The sequence below is a fragment of the Lontra canadensis genome, unplaced genomic scaffold (genome assembly GCF_010015895.1).
Source record: "Lontra canadensis isolate GAN:19392208 unplaced genomic scaffold, GSC_riverotter_1.0 scaffold28, whole genome shotgun sequence".
In the NCBI taxonomy this organism is placed as follows: Eukaryota; Metazoa; Chordata; class Mammalia; order Carnivora; family Mustelidae; genus Lontra; species Lontra canadensis.
In genome coordinates, this window is record NW_022631022.1 from 17125245 (window position 1) to 17143540 (window position 18296).

The 18296-nt window shown below is 39.2% G+C and overlaps 1 protein-coding gene across 2 annotated transcripts in view; it reads left to right on the plus strand.

Annotated features, from left to right (window-relative positions):
• Positions 1 to 535: 535 nt before the first annotated feature.
• BBS4 (Bardet-Biedl syndrome 4) overlaps positions 536 to 18296 on the plus strand; it is a 53867-nt gene continuing 36106 nt past the window's right edge. For both annotated transcript variants that reach the window (XM_032864993.1, XM_032864994.1), the window contains exons 1-2: positions 536 to 575; positions 6926 to 6977. In XM_032864993.1, the coding sequence (XP_032720884.1) occupies positions 552 to 575; positions 6926 to 6977 (76 nt within the window). In that variant the 5' untranslated portion in view covers positions 536 to 551. The remainder of the gene's footprint in view (positions 576 to 6925; positions 6978 to 18296) is intronic.

Here is an 18296-nt window from a genome sequence, read left to right on the forward strand (position 1 = left end):
TGAAATCTCCTGGTTTTTAAGTATTTCCAATAAAAACATCACATGCAGCCCACCCGCAGCGGATTTGCAAATTCTGGCGTAGAGATTGGGAGCCTGATAAGGCGAAGACCTCAGTTAGGGAAAGCTAAGAAACGAGGTTTTTGTGAAAGTCGAGAATGGGGTTCTCTACCCTAGGGTCTGGGGACCAGGACTCCCGGAAGGATTGAAATAAACGCAAAGTGGGGGGAGGATTGCGCGGCCTTCCCAGCTATGTCTGGCCATTCCAGCCAGCGCGGTCCCGAACTTCTCTAGCAGTGCCCAGGGCGGTCAGGGGTTGCCCTAGAGTAAGAGAACTGCCTCTGTATTCCCTCACCCGGCCCAATAGCGTCAAGCGGTGGGTGAAGCAGCACCCCACCCTGTCCAGGTTTCCCGAGAACCCTCCCAGGTGAAGCGCCCTGCCCAACCACCGCTTTAGTTCCCCCGCCCAGCTTCCCCAGCTCCATGACTTCCGTTTGCCTGGTCATCTGGGAAACCGCCAACTTCCGGCCGCGAAGCGGGGGGGCGGAGCCAAGATGGCTGAGGAGAGCCGTGCGATGGTGAGCGCGGAGATTCCCCTTAGTGTACCGGCCGTCAGGCGGGGTAGGGCCGCCGGGGGCGGAGCGGAGAGGCGAGGCAGGCTGGCTGTCTGTTGTCCCGTGGGGAATGCGGAGCGGGCTCTGGAGCCGCTCGGGGTGCGCGGGGCGACACGGCCCCGCTCCTGGGAGCTGGTCCGCCTGCGTAAGGCGGACTTCTTTGCAGCGCTGGGCCTGTGCTGGGCTTGTGGTCCCTCTTGGGGTGCGCTGGACGAAAAAGGGAGATTTTCATCAGAAATGGCTGTTTTCCTAGTCCTGTCTTTTCCTTCTCACGAGTTTTGGAAAGGAACCCTACCGTTTGTGCAGAGACAGTTTGTGTTTATCCCCTGGATTAGGACTTGACTATGACGAAGCCTGGCAACTTTGAGCGTCACTGCCTTCTGCCGGTGGGTCGGGACCATGTTTTCTCTGTTGTAATGTTGTAGGCATTAATTAGACTCCACAGAACTGCTAATACAAAGTAGTCCAGATAAGTTCGGGATAACCCAGTGGTAGTTATTTATGAAGTGTATATTTATAATTGGATCTAATGTCTGTAAAGTTGTAAGTGTGAAAACGTGTCTGCTTTGCTTTAGTGTTCGGTTTCAAAGCATGTTCTACTCATTTGTTAGAATGACTTTATTAGGGGCACCTGGGTGGCTCAGTGGGTTGGGCCTCTACCTTCGGCTCCAGTCATGATCCCAGGCTCTTGGGATGGAGCCCCCAGCATCGAGCTCTCTGCTCAGCGGGGAGCCTGCTTCCCCCCGCCGCCAACCCCCCGCCCCGCCTGCCTCTGCCTACTTGTGATCTCTGTTTAAAGAAAAAAAAAAAATGACTTTATTAGTTATTTATTTGGAACGTATTGCTTTGAAAAACACCCTGGAAAATACAGGAGACAAAATAGCAGTTTTGGGCTGACGGGTTTACAACTTAGTTTGGCCGTTAAGGAGCAAGGCCAATACTGTCTATCAGTGGGTTTTGTTTTCTATTCTCTTTCATGTCCACAGAAGTCAGATTAGTTTTGGTGTAATCATACAATTCTGAATACAGGGAAGGAGGCCCAAAGCCAAGACTTTTAAGCTGTAAATTAAAAAAAAAATTAAATAGCATGATTAGTGTTACTGGGTTTTAGATACTAGAAACATGAAAGAAAATACTTCACCTACAGAAATGTAAGTTATACTGCTAACACTGTGTTGTAAATAGAGCTTATTCTCTAGTGCTCATTGCAGGTATGATCATAAATAGAATATGAACTTGATTTCTGTGATGGCAGAATTGTCCAGTACTTTTTTCCAGTACTTTTTTTTTTTTTTAAGATTTTATTTGTTTGACAGAGAGAGAGAGATCACAAGTAGGCAGAGAGGCAGGCAGAGAGAGAGAGGGAAGCAGGCTCCCTGCTGAGCAGAGAGCCCAATGCGGGGCTCTATCCCAGGACCCTGAGATCATGACCCAAGCCGAAGGCAGAGGCTTTAACCCACTGAGCCACCCAGGCGCCCCTGTCCAGTACTTTTGAATCTAATGGTGTTCTAAAGAGAATGGCTGTCCGGTATGACTGTAGCACTTGAACCTGAAGTTTGGTGTTCATTTTCATTATTGTCAAGTTTATTGCTGGCAGTGTTTTATTTGTAGTAATTTCAGCTTTTCACATTACTGCTGCAGGGAGATTTGAATTTCTGCCCTTTTTTGGAAGCGATCTGGTATCTTGTAATAAAATTAAAAGGGCCTAACAGTCTCATTCAGTCAATCAACAGACCAGTATCCCACTGAAATAAAAGCAGAATATAGGCATATAGTGCAAGGGTATTCATTGCAATATGGTTTATAATGACAAAATGCCAGAGACAAGGTGAATACCCGTTAGTAGGGTAATACATGACTTCTGATACTTCCATTCTGAGAATTATTATGCAGCTATAAAAAAGCATTATTAGAACTGAGGATGCCTGCGTGGCTTAGTCGTTGTCTGCCTTTAGCTCAGGTCATGATCCCAGGGTCTTGGGAGTGGGGAGCTTGCTTCTCCCTCCTCCACTCCCCCTACTTGTGTTCCCTCTCTCACTCTCTCTTTCTGCTAAATAAATAAATTTTAAAAATCTTAAAAAAAAAGTGTTAGCACTATATATGTTGATGGGGATGGTACACATTTAAAAAAAGCTAGATATGGAGTGGAGTGTTAAAAAACAAAATTTAACTGAATAGACTTTAAAGATCTTATTGGCTTTATCCAGTGATTAATGAATTAATCAATTAGTGACTTAATGAATTAATGATTACAGCATTCATTCTGTACAAAATGGAAGGCTTTCATAGGCAGAAAGGAGTGGAACAGGGAAGTTATACTAGACAAAAAGTTTGGTTATTGCAAGATCACTTTCCTTTAGATGATGGCAGGGGTCTGTCAGGCATGTTAACTCGCTAATACTTATTGGGTGATTTTTTTTTTTTTAAATTAAAGATTTTATTTATTTACTTGACAGAGACACAGTGAGAGAAAGAATGGAAGCAGGGACAGAGGGAGAGGGAGAAGCAGGACTCCCGCTGAGCAGGGAGCCCCATGCGGGGCTTGGTCCCGGAGTTCTGGGATCATGAGCCAAGCCTAAGGCAGATGCCCAACAACTGAGCCACCCAGGTGCCCCTGATTTTTTTAATTGAGACTTTTTAAAAAAAAGTTTTTATTTCTTTATTTGACAGAGATAGTGCAAGCAGAGGGGGAGTGGCAGGCAGAGGGAGAGGGAGTAGCAGGTTCCTAGCTGAGCACAGCTTGATCCCAGGACGCGAAGCCTGACCTGAGCTGAAGGCAGTCACTTAACCGACTGAGCCACCCAGGCATCCCAAATCTTAATGTTATTTTAACTGACATTTACCTGATTATTAATGAGGTGGAGGCAGTAGTGGTTGCCCCTTTTCCTTTTTTGTTCAATGCCTGGTTCATATATTTTGTTGCTTTTTCTTTCTTTTTCTTTTTTTAAGAATTTTTACTTACTTGAGAGAGCAGAGCTAGTGAGGGAGAACAGGAGGGGTGGGGGAAGGACAGAAGAAGAGGGAAGGGTAGAGGGAGAGGGAGGAGCAGACTCCTGGTTGAGCAGGAAGCCTGATGTGGGGCTCCATCCCAGGACCCTGGGATCATGACCTGAGCCTAAGGAAGACACTTTACTGACTGAGCCACCCAGGAGCCCCATGTTTTGCTTATTTTTCTACTTCGATGTTTTTCTTATTTTCTTTTTATTGTTTGTTTTGTAGTTACAGTTTCTGGCTGTTAATCCTTACCTTTTTTTTTTTTTCTTTTTTTTTTGGTTTTGTATCGCATATATCTGCTCTTAGTTTTCGGTCTTCCCTTCCTTTTTGGAACAGAAGTTCTTAATTTTAATGTAGTTGAGTATTTAGATCTTTTCTCAATTGGTTTGTGCTTTTACATCTTCCTGAAGTGATCTTTCCCTAGCCTATATTTTCTCTAGAGGTTTTTAAATTTGCCTTGTTCATTTTAGTCTTCTATCTTAATTCATTTTAATTTCCCTTATAAAGCTTTATCTCTTGAAGTCTATTTTGTTTAATGTTAATATTGCTACTTTAGTTTTCTTTTTGTTTCTGTTTTCCTGGTGTAAATTTTTCTATCGTTTACTTTGCTTTTCTGTTTTAGATGTGTCTTTATATAAATAGCATACATCTAGATTTTTAAAAACATCTATCCTGATAATTTAACAGGAGAATTTGATTTTTTTCTCCTTTTCTTGCCTTCTTTTTTTTCTTGTTTGCTGAGTTTCTTTTTTCTTTCTCCTCTTCTCATTTAATTAATTGTAAGTTATATACAATTTTTTAATATTACATATTGAACTGAAAGTTCAAATTTAAAATTCAGTAATGTAAGGATTATCAAATGCTTTATTACCCATTGCCTTCTGCCAGTTCATGCAACTGTTGTTCAGTTTTGTAGTTTTTGTGTTTCTCAACACCACAAATTACACTTTTGTTTTATTTAGTCAGAGAATGTTTAGAATACTTCCATATTTTACCAATTCCTTTGCTCATTCCACTCCTTCATTCTGGGGTTCTTCTTCTTCTTCTTCTTCTTCTTCTTTTTTTTAAGATTTTATTTATTTTTCTGACAGACACAGTGAGAGAGGCAAACAAAAAGGGAGAGTGGGAGAGGGAGAACAGGCTTCCTGTGGAGCAGGGAGCCTGATGCAGGGGTTGATCCCAGGACCCTGGGATCATGACCTGAAGCGAAGGCAGACACCTAACGACTGAGCCAACCAGGCGCTCCTGGGGTTCTTTTCCTTTTTCCTAATGTGTATCCTTTAAAAGGTTTATTTAAACAACATTTTTTTTTCAGTTTTTTTTTTTTTTCCTTTAAGTAATCTCTACACCCAGCATGGGGCTCAGACTTAAAACACTGAGATATCAAGAGTCACATTCTCTTCCAGCTGAGCAAGCCAGGTGCCATGAAAGTTAGTTTTGATAGATGTAAGAGTTTAGATCTGAGGTTGGCAAACCATTTTTTAAAAGGGCCAGTAATAAATATTTTGGGCTTTGTGAGCCAGTCTCTGTCGCAAGTACCTCAGCTATGCAGTTGTAGTGTGGAAACAACCATAGACAATAAATAAACGTGTGTGTGATGGTGTTCTGATAAAATTTTATTTTAGACACTTAAATTTGAATTTTATACAATTTTCAGGAGTTAAAAAATAATAAAAAATGTAAAAATCATTAAAAATGTAAAAACACGGGTGCCTCGGTAGCCCTGTTGTTTTGAGTGTCTGACTCTTGGTTTTGACTCACGTCATGATCTCATGCTCGTGGGATTGAGCCCTGCATCAGGCTCCCTGGTCTACTTCAGATTTTTTCCCCCGTGCCCTTGCCTGCTCACACAAGCATGTGTGCTCACTCGCTCGCTCTCTCTCTTTAAATAAATAATAAGTAAATAAAATCTTTTAAAAAAAATGTAAAAAGACATTATTAGTTTGTTGGTCATATAAAAATGGGCTGAACTTGTTTGACCTGCAGGCCATAGTTTGCTGACCTTGTGTTTAGATTAACATTCATTTTACTTAGCACCTGAGACATGGGAGTGATTTTTCTTATCATGTCTTTATGTGATATTACTTACCATTTTCAATTGTTGAGACGCCAGCTGTCAGTCTAATTGTCCTTTCTGTATAGCTCATCTGGTGATACTTTTTTTTTTTTTTTTTTGGATGCTTTTAAGAACTTTTGTCTCTGGTTGCAGGTCCTTGTGATATATACAAATGTGGGTTTATTTTCATTTAACCTGGTCAGGATTGGTTGAGCATTCTGAATCTAAAGATTAGTGTCTCTCATTACTTCTGGAAAATTTCAACCATTATTTTTGCTTATATCTTACCATATCATATGTAACATAGGAAGTAGTTACAAGAAAAAGCCATTTGAAGATTTCCTGCAAAGTTAGAGCATAAGATAGTATTTACTATATTCAACAATGTCCCTTTAAAAAAAAATGCCCTCGTGGGGCGCTGAGTGACTCATTTGGTTACTCAGCCAACTCTGATTTCAGCTCAGGTCATGATCTCAGGGTCCTGGGCTCAATCCCTGCATCAGGCTACATGCTCAGCAGGGAGTCTGCTTGAGGATTCTCTCTCCCTCTCCTTTTGCCCCTTCCCCTTGCTCATACTTGCTCTCTCCCTCTCTGAATTAAGTAAATCTTAAAAAACAAACAAAAACCCAACCCCTTGAGTTGAGTGCTAGGTAATTTCTGTTTAGATGACCTCATAAACTTCTTTTTATCAAAGTTACTGCTTTATTTTTTTGGTTTGGTTGTTAAGATGTATAGCATTAAGTATAATGCTAATATGCAGTGTCTAAGAACTTAGTACATTTATTTGTGCACATTTTATGCATTATAATTATTTATTACACAGGGTGTCTAGGTGGCTCAGTTGGTTAAATGTCTGACTCTTGGTTTCTGCTTGGGTCATGAGCTTGGGGTCATAGGATCAAGCCCCACATCAGTCTCCTCACTTGTCTAGAGTTTGCTTGAGATTCCCTCACCTTCTCCCTCCTCCCGCTCATCCTCTCTCTCAAATAAATAAATAAAACCTTAAAAATTTGTATAATTATATAATACACATAAGTATACATTATAGGTATGCATTACACATTAATAGTTTGGATAGCAAATGTATGACTTGACATTTGCTTTTTAAACCACATTAAAAATGATTTTTGATTTTTCTTTGTGCCTGTATGTAGTTAATGAATTAATTGCATGATTTGAGAGCTACTGATTATGGTTGTTTGAATGCTTTTTTAAGTTAGCAAGATTTATGGTGATGGTTTAACATAGACTTCTCTGTTTTCAGAGAACTCCCTTTCCTGCATCTGCTGAATCTGAGAAACCCCGGCTGAAAAAAGGTTGGTATGCAGTTTCATTGTATGTGTCTATTTGCACAGAATTTCTATTGATTCTTTGTTGTGTATGCGTTAGAGCTTTTAAAAATGTGACTTTTGGAGAAAAGCAGTAATCATCTAAATATTCCTCCACACCACGCTCTTATTTTATGGAGTTGTTAGATATTTTGGGATTGATTTTGCCTGTAAATATGTTTAAATGGGCCTTTATTATTATGTAAGTATGTATTTTCTTCTTGTGGAAAAAAACACTGTGAAGTTCCCATGGTACGTATCAGACCTCATATAATCTCATGTCTATGTTAAGTAAGTATGAGGTTTTATGAAAATTGAGTCTGTGAAGACTAGGTAAGGGCATATACTGTGAAGAACTGCGTTTAAAAATCTGATAGAGATATGTTCTATTTTATTTAGAGGAATAGGATTCCTTAATTTGTTATAGTAAAGTCTTAGTAAGGCTTATATCAAATTGCAGTGTACTATATTGGATATTCTGTCATTGTCTAATAAGCATGTCTTAATGCCTAACAAACTTAGAAAATACCCAAACTTTTTCCTTAGCAGAAAAGACCATCTATTTTATTATTTACCCATGTATTTATTATTTTCTAGATGAGGAAACCAAGGCTGAGGGAAGGGGCATGACTTATCCAGGGTCATGGGTGTAGTTCTTGTCTGCATTATGAGTTATGTTTAACAGGCAATACATCCTTTTGCAGCATGTGTTTTCCTGTTGTCTGCTAAGATTTTTAAATTTCATTTGCCAGTAAATTGTTTAGCTTACTTGGGGAATTTCTGTTCCTCTGAAATTATAATACAAGTTGTTGGAACGTATGATTGCCTTCAGAATTTGTTTTCAGAGTTTTTCAGGAATACCTCTTTCATTGAAAGAGCATTAGATCTATAATTTAGATTATTTGTGAAGCTTAGGTGTTTCTTCTAATATCTAACATAGTTGCTAATATTTTTTACATCATTTCTGGACATGAGAACCATCTTGCTGTGATGTTTCTCACTCCGTTTAAATACTGATGTATTTGGCTAGTTATGTAGCTGGGGGCTAGTGGGTGTTATGATTATTTCTCCAGTGTTCTTTCCATCTTCCTCCAGAGTCAGACTCCATGGTTTGACTGACTCCCAGTCCAGGAGAGCTCTAATTAGTATATACCAGTAAAAAATTGGCCTGTCCCCAATTCAGGCTAATGAGATACAAAGCTGATAGCTGTGGGGTAAAGGGTCATATTTGACACGTTATGCCATAAGAAGTAATAGTGCTAGTGCTAGTTGAGAGGCAATGTGGGGAGCTTGGGGGGGGTAGGAAAAGAATAAGTGAAACAAGATGGGATTGGGAGGGAAACAAACCATAAGAGACTCTTAATCTCACTAAACAAACTGAAGGTTGCTGGCGGGGGAGGGGAGGGAGAGAGGGTGGTTGGGTTATGGACATTGGGGAAGGTATGTGTTATGGAGAGGGCTGTGAGGTGTGTAACCCTGGCAATTCACAGACCTGTATCCCTGGGGCTAATAGTACATTATATGTTAATTAAAAAATTATTTAAAAAAAAGGAAGTAACAGTGCTGTAGTGTCCCATCTAATCCTTTCTTCCCACTTTCTGATTTCTGTGGTTTTTTTGGTTTTTCCTGTTCTTGAAAAAAATTTGGATTTTCCTGTTCTTGAATCCTTCATACATGAGTACTTAACAGTTCCAGGACCAGTGATAGGTATCGGGAATACAAAGATTAATAGGGCATGGATTCTGCCCTCAGGGATTGGCAGTCTTCAGGACATAAAAGATATAAGCAAATTATTGAAGTGTAGTGTATACCTTCCAGTTTTTTCAACTCTTTTTGTATGAAATGTCTATAACTCTTTGCCATTATTGCTTTGGTTCTCTGGTGAAATTCATTGTTCCCCCTGGAAGTATAAAGGTCAGGACTAAACAGATTATTTCAGGTGTGAACAAGACCAAGTGGAATGTCTGGAAGGTAAAAATCTCTTCATCTGGATCTTTTATTTCTTTTAGTCCAGCACAAAGTCTAATTGCCTTTTGGTCACCCGTTTTACACATTTGCAATACCACTACATTTTACAGTTCGAGGGGTATCATTCATGTAGAATACAATGACTACAGTGTAAATGATACCTTTGGAGTTGTGCAGTGAAGTGTCACAGGCACCTAAAATATTGAGGGTATACCTCTTAACCTTCCTTAATTTCTGGGTTCCACAGCCCAAGATTTTATCTGTCAGTATGGTGAATTACATTGACTCTTTGGAATGTTGTGCTAGCTTTTGAATTCCTGGGGTAAACCCCACATGGTCATGATGTATTAACCTTTTTACATGTTACTAGATTCAGTTTGCTAATTTTTGTTAAGGATTTTTGCTCTATTCATGAGGGCTTTGTTATTATTGTTCCTTTTTTTGCAGTGCTTTTGTCTTTTTTTGGTATCAGGGTTATGCTGGCCTCAAAACAAGTTGGGAGCTATTCCCTCTTCTCTTTCCTGGAAGATTTCGTATAGAATTGGTGTTGTATCTTAAATGTTTGCTAGAGTGTGACAGTGAAGCAGTCTATGTCTGGACTTCTCTTTGTTGGAAGGCATTTAAGTACAAACTCAGTTTCTTTAATAGATATGGGGCTATTCAGATTGTATGTATTTTTTTTAAGATTTTATTTATTTATTTGATAGACATCACAAATAGGCAGAGAGGCAGGCAGAGAGAGAGGAAGGGAAGCAGGCTCCCCGCTGAGCAGAGAGCCCGATGCAGGGCTGGATCCCAGGACCCTGAGACCATGACCTAAGCCGAAGGCAGAGGCTTAACCCACTGAACCACCCAGGTGCCCCAGATTATATGTATTTCTTGAGGGAGAGCTTTGGTAATGTTTTTCTTTCAAAGAAATTTTGTCCATTTCATCTCAGTTATCAGATTTATTGGCATAAAGGTCATGATACTCCTGTATTTTTCTTTCTTTTTTTTTTTTTTTAAAGATTTTATTTATTTATTTGACAGAGAGATCACAAGCAGGCAGAGAGGCAGGCAGAGAGAGAGGAAGAAGCAGGCTCCCTGCTGAGCAGAGAGCCCGATTCGGGGCTTGATCCCAGGACCCTGGGATCATGACCTGAGCCGAAAGCAGAGGCTTTAACCCACTGAGCCACCCAGGCGCCCCCTGTATTTTTCTTTTAATGTCCTTTTAGACCTTCCTTTTAGGATGCGTTGTGGTAGTCCCTCTGTTCCTGATTTTGATGTTTATGTCTACTGTCTTTTTTTTCTTGGTCAGCTTGGCTAGAGGTTTATCCACTTTACTGATCTTTTCAAACAACCAACTTTCGATTTTATTTTTTCTTCTCTCTTTTCTGTTTCAATTTCATTGATGTCTGCTCTTATCTAATATTGTGTTTAATTTGCAGTTTCTTTTTTCTTTCTGCAGTTTCTTAAGGTAGAAACTTAGATTATTAATTTGAGGTCTTTTCTGTTGTAAGGATTTAGTGCTTTACATTTCCTTCTAAACACTGTTTAACTGGCTCATATACATTTCAAATGTTATGTTTTGACTTTTATAAACTTCTAAATATTTTAAAATTTCCATTGTGCTCCCCTTTAACCCATGTACAATTAAGAAAATATTAATTTCCCTAAATATGGGATTTTTTCCAGATATTTTTTGTTGTTGTTGTACTGGTTTCTAGTTTAATTCTAGTTATGGTTAAAAAACATACTTTATATGATTTGTTTTATGGCCCAGACTGTGGTCTATGTTGGTGAATATTCCATGTGCTTTGAAAAAAAGGTGTATTGTTCTGTTGGATGGAGTAATCTATAAATGTCAGGTCAAGTTGTTCGATAATGTTCATCTTTGTACTTATTGATACAGATATTAATATCCTTATCGAGAAGATACTGATAACCCTTAATGAGAGAAAAGTGTTGAAGTAGGCACATGTAATTATGGGTTTGTCTGTTTCTACTTAAAGATCTATCAGTTTTTGGGATGCCTGGGTGGCTCAGTTGGTTAAGCGGCTGCCTTTGGCTCAGATCATGATCCCAGCGTCCTGGGATCGAGTCTCACATCAGGCTCCTTGCTCAGCAGGGAGCCTGCTTCTCCCTCTGCCTCTGCCTGCCACTCTCTCTGCTTGTGCTCACTCTCTCTGACAAATAAATAAATAAAATCTTAAAAAAATATATCAATTTTTACTTTGTGTATTTTGAAGATCTGTTGTTGGATGCAAAAACATTTAGGGTTGTTTGAGTTCTTGGTGAATTGGCTCTTTTATCATTATGGGATGTCTCTCTTCTATTCCTGATAATATTCCTTATTTGAAGTCAGCTTTGTCTGATGATAATAGAGCTGTTCCAGTTTTGCTTTGATTAGTGTTTGTATGGTAATGCGTAGTTTACATACAGTCAAATTCACCTTTTTTTTTTTTTTTTTAAACATAAAGTTCTGGGAGTTTTTTTTTTTTTTTTTAAAGATTTTATTTATTTATTTGACAGAGATCACAAGTAGGCAGAGAGGCAGGCAGAGAGAGAGAGGTGGAAGCAGGCTCCCCGCTGAGCAGAGAGCCCGATGCGGGGCTTGATCCTAGGACCCAGGGATCATAACCTGAGCTGAAGGCAGAGGCTTTAACCCACTGAGCCACCCAGGCGCCCCAAGTTCTGGGAGTTTTGACAAGTGAAAATAGTCATGTGACTACCACCATCACCTCAATCAAGGTGTGGAACAGCTTGATCACTCTCAAAAATTGACCTTGACTTTGTAGTAAACCACTTCTTCCACTTCCAGTTGTTGGCAATCACTGATTTTTTTTCTACCTATAGTTTTGTCTCTTGGAGAATATCATTTATTTATATATTTTTAAGATTTTATTTATTTGAGAAAGAGTAGGAGCAAGCTCACAAGCAGGGGAAGTGGCAGGCAGAGGGAGAGGGAGAACCAGGCTCCCTGAGGAGCCAGGAACTGGATACAGGGTTCGATTCCAGAACCCTGAGATCATGACCTTAGTTTAAGGCAGATGCTTAACCAACTGAGCCACTCAAGTGCCCCGAGAATATCATTTAAATGAAGCATACATTATGTAACCTTTTGAGTGGCTTTTTTCACCTAGTGTAATATTTTTGAGATTTATCCATGTTTTGTGTTTGAGTTTCTTTTTATTGATGACTAGTATTCAGTTGTGTGTGTATACTGCAGTTCGTTCATCCATCCATTCACCAAAGGACATTTGGGTTTTTGACTATTACAAATACAGCTGCTGTAGAAATATTTGCCTAGAGGGTTTTGTGTGAACATATTTTTATTTCATTTGTGAAGTGTCTTGGAACAGGATTGCTGGATGGTATTTTGAGTATCTGTTTAGTTTTATTGGAAATTTCCAAACTGTTTTCCAAAGTAGTTAAACTGTTTTATATTTCCTTCTGCAAAGTGTGAGTGTTCCTTTTACCTCATAAATGATTTGGGAAGTAGTCTCTCCTATTTAATTTTCTGGAAGTTTGTGGAGAATGGACTAATTTCATCCTTAAGTATTTGTTATAATGTTTCTGTGAAGCCATTTGGGCCTGGTGTTTTCTTTGTAGAAATGTTTTCTACAACAAATTCAACTTACTTAATAGAGATAAGGCTAAACAGGTTACTTAATTCTTCTTAATTGAGCCTTGGTAGTTTTTGTCTTTCAAGGAATTTTTTTCACTTTATCTAAATTGTCCAATTTATTGCCATGAGTTCACAATTTTCCCTAACAGATATTAAAAATACTGTGAAGCCTCTATAATAAAAACAGTATAGTACTGGTATACAATTAGAGGATAAACCAGTGTGTGTGGGGGGCACCTGGGTTGCACAGTCAGTTGAGTGGCTGACTCTTGGTTTCAGCTCAGGTCCTGATCTTAGGGTCATGAGATCCAGTACCAAGTGGACTTCGTGCTTAGTGCAAGATTGTGCTTGTCCTCCCTCTGCCCCTCCACCCTGCTCATGTACACACTCTCTTTCTCAAATGAATAAATTAATCTCTTTTTTTGAAATATAAATCTTAAAAAAAAAGAGAGAGAAAGAAAAGAAGCCAGTGGGGAAAAAAGAAAGGTCAGAAATAGACTCAAATACATTTGGCAATTTACTTATTTATTATTTTTTGAAAAATTTTATTTGAGAGGGAGAGAGCACAAGCAAGGGGGGGAGACACAGAGTGAGAAGGGGAGAGGGAGAGGGAGAAACAGGCTCCTAGCCAAGCAGGGAGCCTGACGTGGGGCTTCATCTCAGGATGCTGAGATCATGACCTGAGCCTAAGGCAGATGCTTAATGACAGCCACCCAGGCGCCCCTACATTTGGCAATTTAGTATATGATAAAGTATATGGTGTCTCAAATTACTGGGGTAAAGATGTATTTTTAAAAAAATTGTGCTGGGACAACTGGATAGCCATTTTGATAAAGAAAAAATTAGATTTATACTTGATACCGTACACAAGAATAAACTCCAGATGAGTCAGAGATCTAATCTAAATGTAAAGTACATAACCATGCAAGTGCTAAAAGAAGGTACTGCCAGAGGTAATACAAGATGGATAAATGTTATCTCATAAAAATATTACCATATATATATGTGTGTGTGTGTATATATATATATATATATATATTGCATGGCAAAAGGCACAATAAGGAAAGACAAAGTAAAATAATATAGTGAATTAATATATTGGCAACATATATCACATATAATGTCTGATATCCCTAATATCTAAAGAACTCTTAAAAAACTTGGGTGGAGGAAGAAAGACAAATACTCAATAGAAAAATGGATAAAACACAATCATGATTTATGCATGCGTGTGTGCACACACACACACACACACACACACACACACCACACTACAAGAATGACCGTTGGGTGCATGAAAAATATGTTCAAGCTGATTCAGAGTAAGAGAAATTAAAATTAAATCCATACTAAGTTACCATTTCTCACCTATCAGGATAACTAAAATTAAGAAATGTGAGTACTTAATTTGTGAGGCTGTGGGAAACAGGCATTGTCTTACATTGCTGGTGAGAATCTCAATTGTTATGGCTGTTATGGAAGAGAATTTGGCAAAATCTAATAAAACTCTATGATCACATTCCTAGGACTTTACTCTGAAGATAGTATCTCTGACAATAAACAAAGGGTTTTTAACTATTATTTGTTGCACTGCTGTGATTGTTAAATATTGGAAACTTAAACGGCTGCACATAAAGAGTGTTTGAATAGTGTATATAGCCACATAATAGAGTACTATGCCACTTTAAAAGAGTAAGATTAATATGATGTGGGGCGCCTGGATGGCTTGGTGGGTTAAAGCCTCTGCCTTCGGTTCAGGTCATGATCCCAGGGTCCTGGGATCAAGCCCCGCATCGGGCTCTCTGCTCAGCAGGGAGCCAGCTTCCCCCTCTCTCTCTGCCTGCCTCTCTGCCTACTTGTGATCTCTGTCGGTCAAATAAATAAATAAAATCTTTAAAAAAAAAAGATTAATATGATTTGATATAGAGTGATTTCCAAGATAAATTGTCTTTATTTTTTTATTTTTTATTTTTTTAAAGATTTTATTTTTATTTATTTGACAGACAAAGATCACAAGTAGGCAGAGAGGCAGGCAGAGAGAGAGGGGGAAGCAGGCTCCCCGCGGAGCAGAGAGCCTGATGCGGGGCTTGATCCCAGGACCCTGAGATCACTGGACACTGAGATCCCAGGACCATTGAGCCACCCAGGCGCCCCAAGATAAATTGTCTTTTAAAAAAAACAGTATAAAGGAGAAGTTGCTGTATACTACATTTTTATAAGAAAGAAGGGGAGGGGCACCGAAGGCAGAGGCTTAACCTACTGAGCCACCCAGGCGCCCAAAAACCAAAAATTTTAAAAATAAAATGCGAGCAAAAGCAAATATGCTATGGTTTATTGGAGTCAATTTTTCTTATTGTTGGAGTAGGGGGTTACATAATACAGAAAAGGGAGGGGTGAGATTAAACCCTAATGGATTAGATTGGAATCGAAGATACCAGTATTGCAACATGGCTTTTCATATAGATACATAGTTAATAGAATATATTTTTTTCCTACTTCTGTCCACTGAGAAGGGTTAGCAGCACTGACATCCTAGTAGCCATGAGCACGTTTAGCACCCAGATCTTAGTTTCTATGTAGTGTTTTCCAGTAAAAGGAACCAGGGTTCCTTAGAGAAATTCTACCTAATTCCATAAGTAAGGCTAGGAGAGTACAAGATGAACCTGGGATATCTTGTGTCAGAAAGTTTGTCAGAAGGACACAGAAGTGGGTTTGAAGGGCTTTCTCTGTCCACTGGCCAGTTCTGGAGTGATTTAAGCCTTCAGCAATATAGCAATGGTTTATAACACATGCAATAAAATAAGAATGCACCAGTGCATACTGATAGAAGTATACTAATATGGAAAAGGAAACACTCTTTTAAAATAGAATGATAACTAGTAAGGTAGAATGAATGATAGAAAATTATCATTTGGCAGCCATCATAGCAATAATCGATTCATGCAAAACTCAGTGGATCTAAACTAGTGGGCAAAAGTTTGATGGGAAACAGGATCTTTACTTAAGTCTTTAAATATCTCTCCATAAGATACATTTTAATTATAAAGTAGTAATAACTTTATAGTGGAAAAATTTGCCAGACACTACCTTGACCAAATAATGTAAGTTAAACATCACAGTGATGGAGCACATCAGTATCCTATGCTTTCTAAATCACTTTTGTGGTATTCTTGCCAAAAATCTTGAAGAAATATTAGATGAACCCAAATTGAGAGAGAGTCTACAAAATAACTAGCCTGCATTAAAAAGAAAAATGTCAAGGTAATGGAAGACAAAAATTAAAGAAGACTAAAGAGACATGACAGCTAACTGTAACATATGGTCTTAGATGATTCTGGAGCAGAAAAACATTTTTTTTTTTTTAAGATTTTATTTATTTATTTGACAGAGATCACAAGTAGGCAGAGAGGCAGGCAGAGAGAGAGAGGAGGAAGCAGGCTCCCTGCGGAGGAGAGAGCCTGATGCGGGGCTTGATCCCAGGACTCTGGGATCATGACCTGAGCCGAAGGCAGAGGCTTTAGCCCACTGAGCCACCTAGACGCCCTGAAAAACATCTTTTTTTAAAAGTTTATTTAGTTTTAGTAATCTCTATGCCCAGTATGGGCCTTGAATTTAACAACTCTGAGATCAGGAGTCGCATGCTCTTCCAACTGAACCAGCCAGGTGCCCCCAGGAAAAAAAAAAGTTTTTTTTTAAAGATTTTGTTTATTTATTTGACAGACCAAGATCACTAGTAGGCAAAGAGGCAGGCAGAGAGAGAGGAGGAAGCAGGCTCCCTGCCGAGCAGAGAGCCCGATGCGGGGCTTGATCCCAGGACCCCGGGATCATGACTTGTGCCAAAGGCAGAGGCTTTAACCCACTGAACCACCCAGGTGCCCCTGACCTTTTTTAAGCATACAGTCCAGTGGCATTAGTTACATTTACGGTGTTGTGCAACCATCACCACTATTTCCAAAACTTTCATCCCAAACAGAAACTTTGTGCCCTTTAAGCAGTAATTTTCTGTTGTACCTTCCCCCCCTACTTCCTAGTAACCTCTACTTTCTGTCTCTATGAAATTTACCTCTTCTAGATATTTGGTATACTCAGAATCGTGCAATATTTGTCCTTTTGTGTCTAGCTTATTACATTTAGCATAATGTTTTAAAGGTTCATCTATGCTGCAACAGGTCATATAGAATTCATTCTTTTTTAAGGCTGAATGATAATCCATTGTATGTATATCTCACATTTTTTTTATCCTTTCATTTTTTAATGGACATGGGTGGTTTTCAACTTTAGGTTGTTGTGAATAATGCTGCAGTGAACATTGTGAAATGCTGCTTTGATTACTTTTGGGTGTGTATCTAGGAATGGAATTGCTGGATCCTACAGTAATTCTATGTTTAGTTTTTTGAGGAAATGCCAGATTGTCTAATACAACAGCTGCATTTGCAAAGGCTCTAATTTCTCCACATCCTTGCCAACACTGTTTTTTCTGCTGCCTTTTTTTTTTTTAACATAGCTATCCTAGTAGGTGTGAAGTAGTATTTCATTGTGGTTACCATTTACATTTCCATAATGATGAAAGATATTGGGCGTCTCTTCTCATGTTCTTATTGGCCATTTGGATTTGTTCTTTGTAGAGCTGTCCATCAAATGCTTTACCCATTTCTACAGTGAGTTGTCTTTTTGTTGTTGAGGTAATTTTTGAGGTTATTAACTTATTTTATTAGTGATTGATTCATGTCTTTTTTTAAGTTATTTGCTTCAGTTATCTCAGGATTTTATTTAAAAATTTGATTCTGAGAACCTTATACAGTACCGTTTTTTTATTATGTGATGTTAGTCGCCATACAGTACATCATTAGTTTTTGATGTAGTGTTCCATGATTCATTGTTTGCATATTAACACCCAGTGCTCCATTTAGTACATGCCCTCCTTAATACCCATCACTGGACTAACCCATCCCCCCATCCTCCTCCCTTCTAAAACCCTCAGTTTGTTTCTCGGAGTCCGTGGTCTCTCATGTTTCATCTCCCCCTCTGAATCCCCCCCACTTCATTTTTCCCTTCCTTCTCCTAATGTCCTCCATGCTATTCCTTATGTTCCTCAAATAACTGAAACCATACGATGATTGACTTTCTCTGCTTGACTTATTTCACTTAGCATAATCTCCAGTCTCATCCATGTTGATGCAAAAGTTGGGCATTCATCCTTCCTGATGGCTGAGTAGTATTCCATTGTATATATGGACCACATCTTTACCCATTTGTCTGTTGAAGGGCATCTCTGCTCTTTCCACAGTTTGGCTATTGTGGTCATTGCTGCTATGAACATTGGGGTGCACATGGCCCTTCTTTTCACTGCATCTGTATCTTTGGGGTAGATAGCCAGTAGTGCAATTGCTGGGTCATAGGGTAGCTCTATTTTTAATTATTTTTTTGAGGAACTGCCACATTGTTTTCCAGAGTGGTTGCACCACCTTGCATTTCCACCAACAGTGTAAGAGGGATCCCCTTTCTTTACAGCCTCTTCAACATTTGTTTTTTCTTGCTTTGTCAATTTTTGCCATTCTAACTGTGTGAGGTGGTATCTCAGTGTGTGTGTGTGTGTGTGTGTGTGTTTTAAGATTTTATTTATTTATTTGAGAGAGAGAATGAGAGAGAGAGCATGAGAAGAGGGAGGGTCAGAGGGAGAAGCAGATTCCCTGCCAAGCAGGAAGCCCGACGAGGGACTCGATCCCGGGACT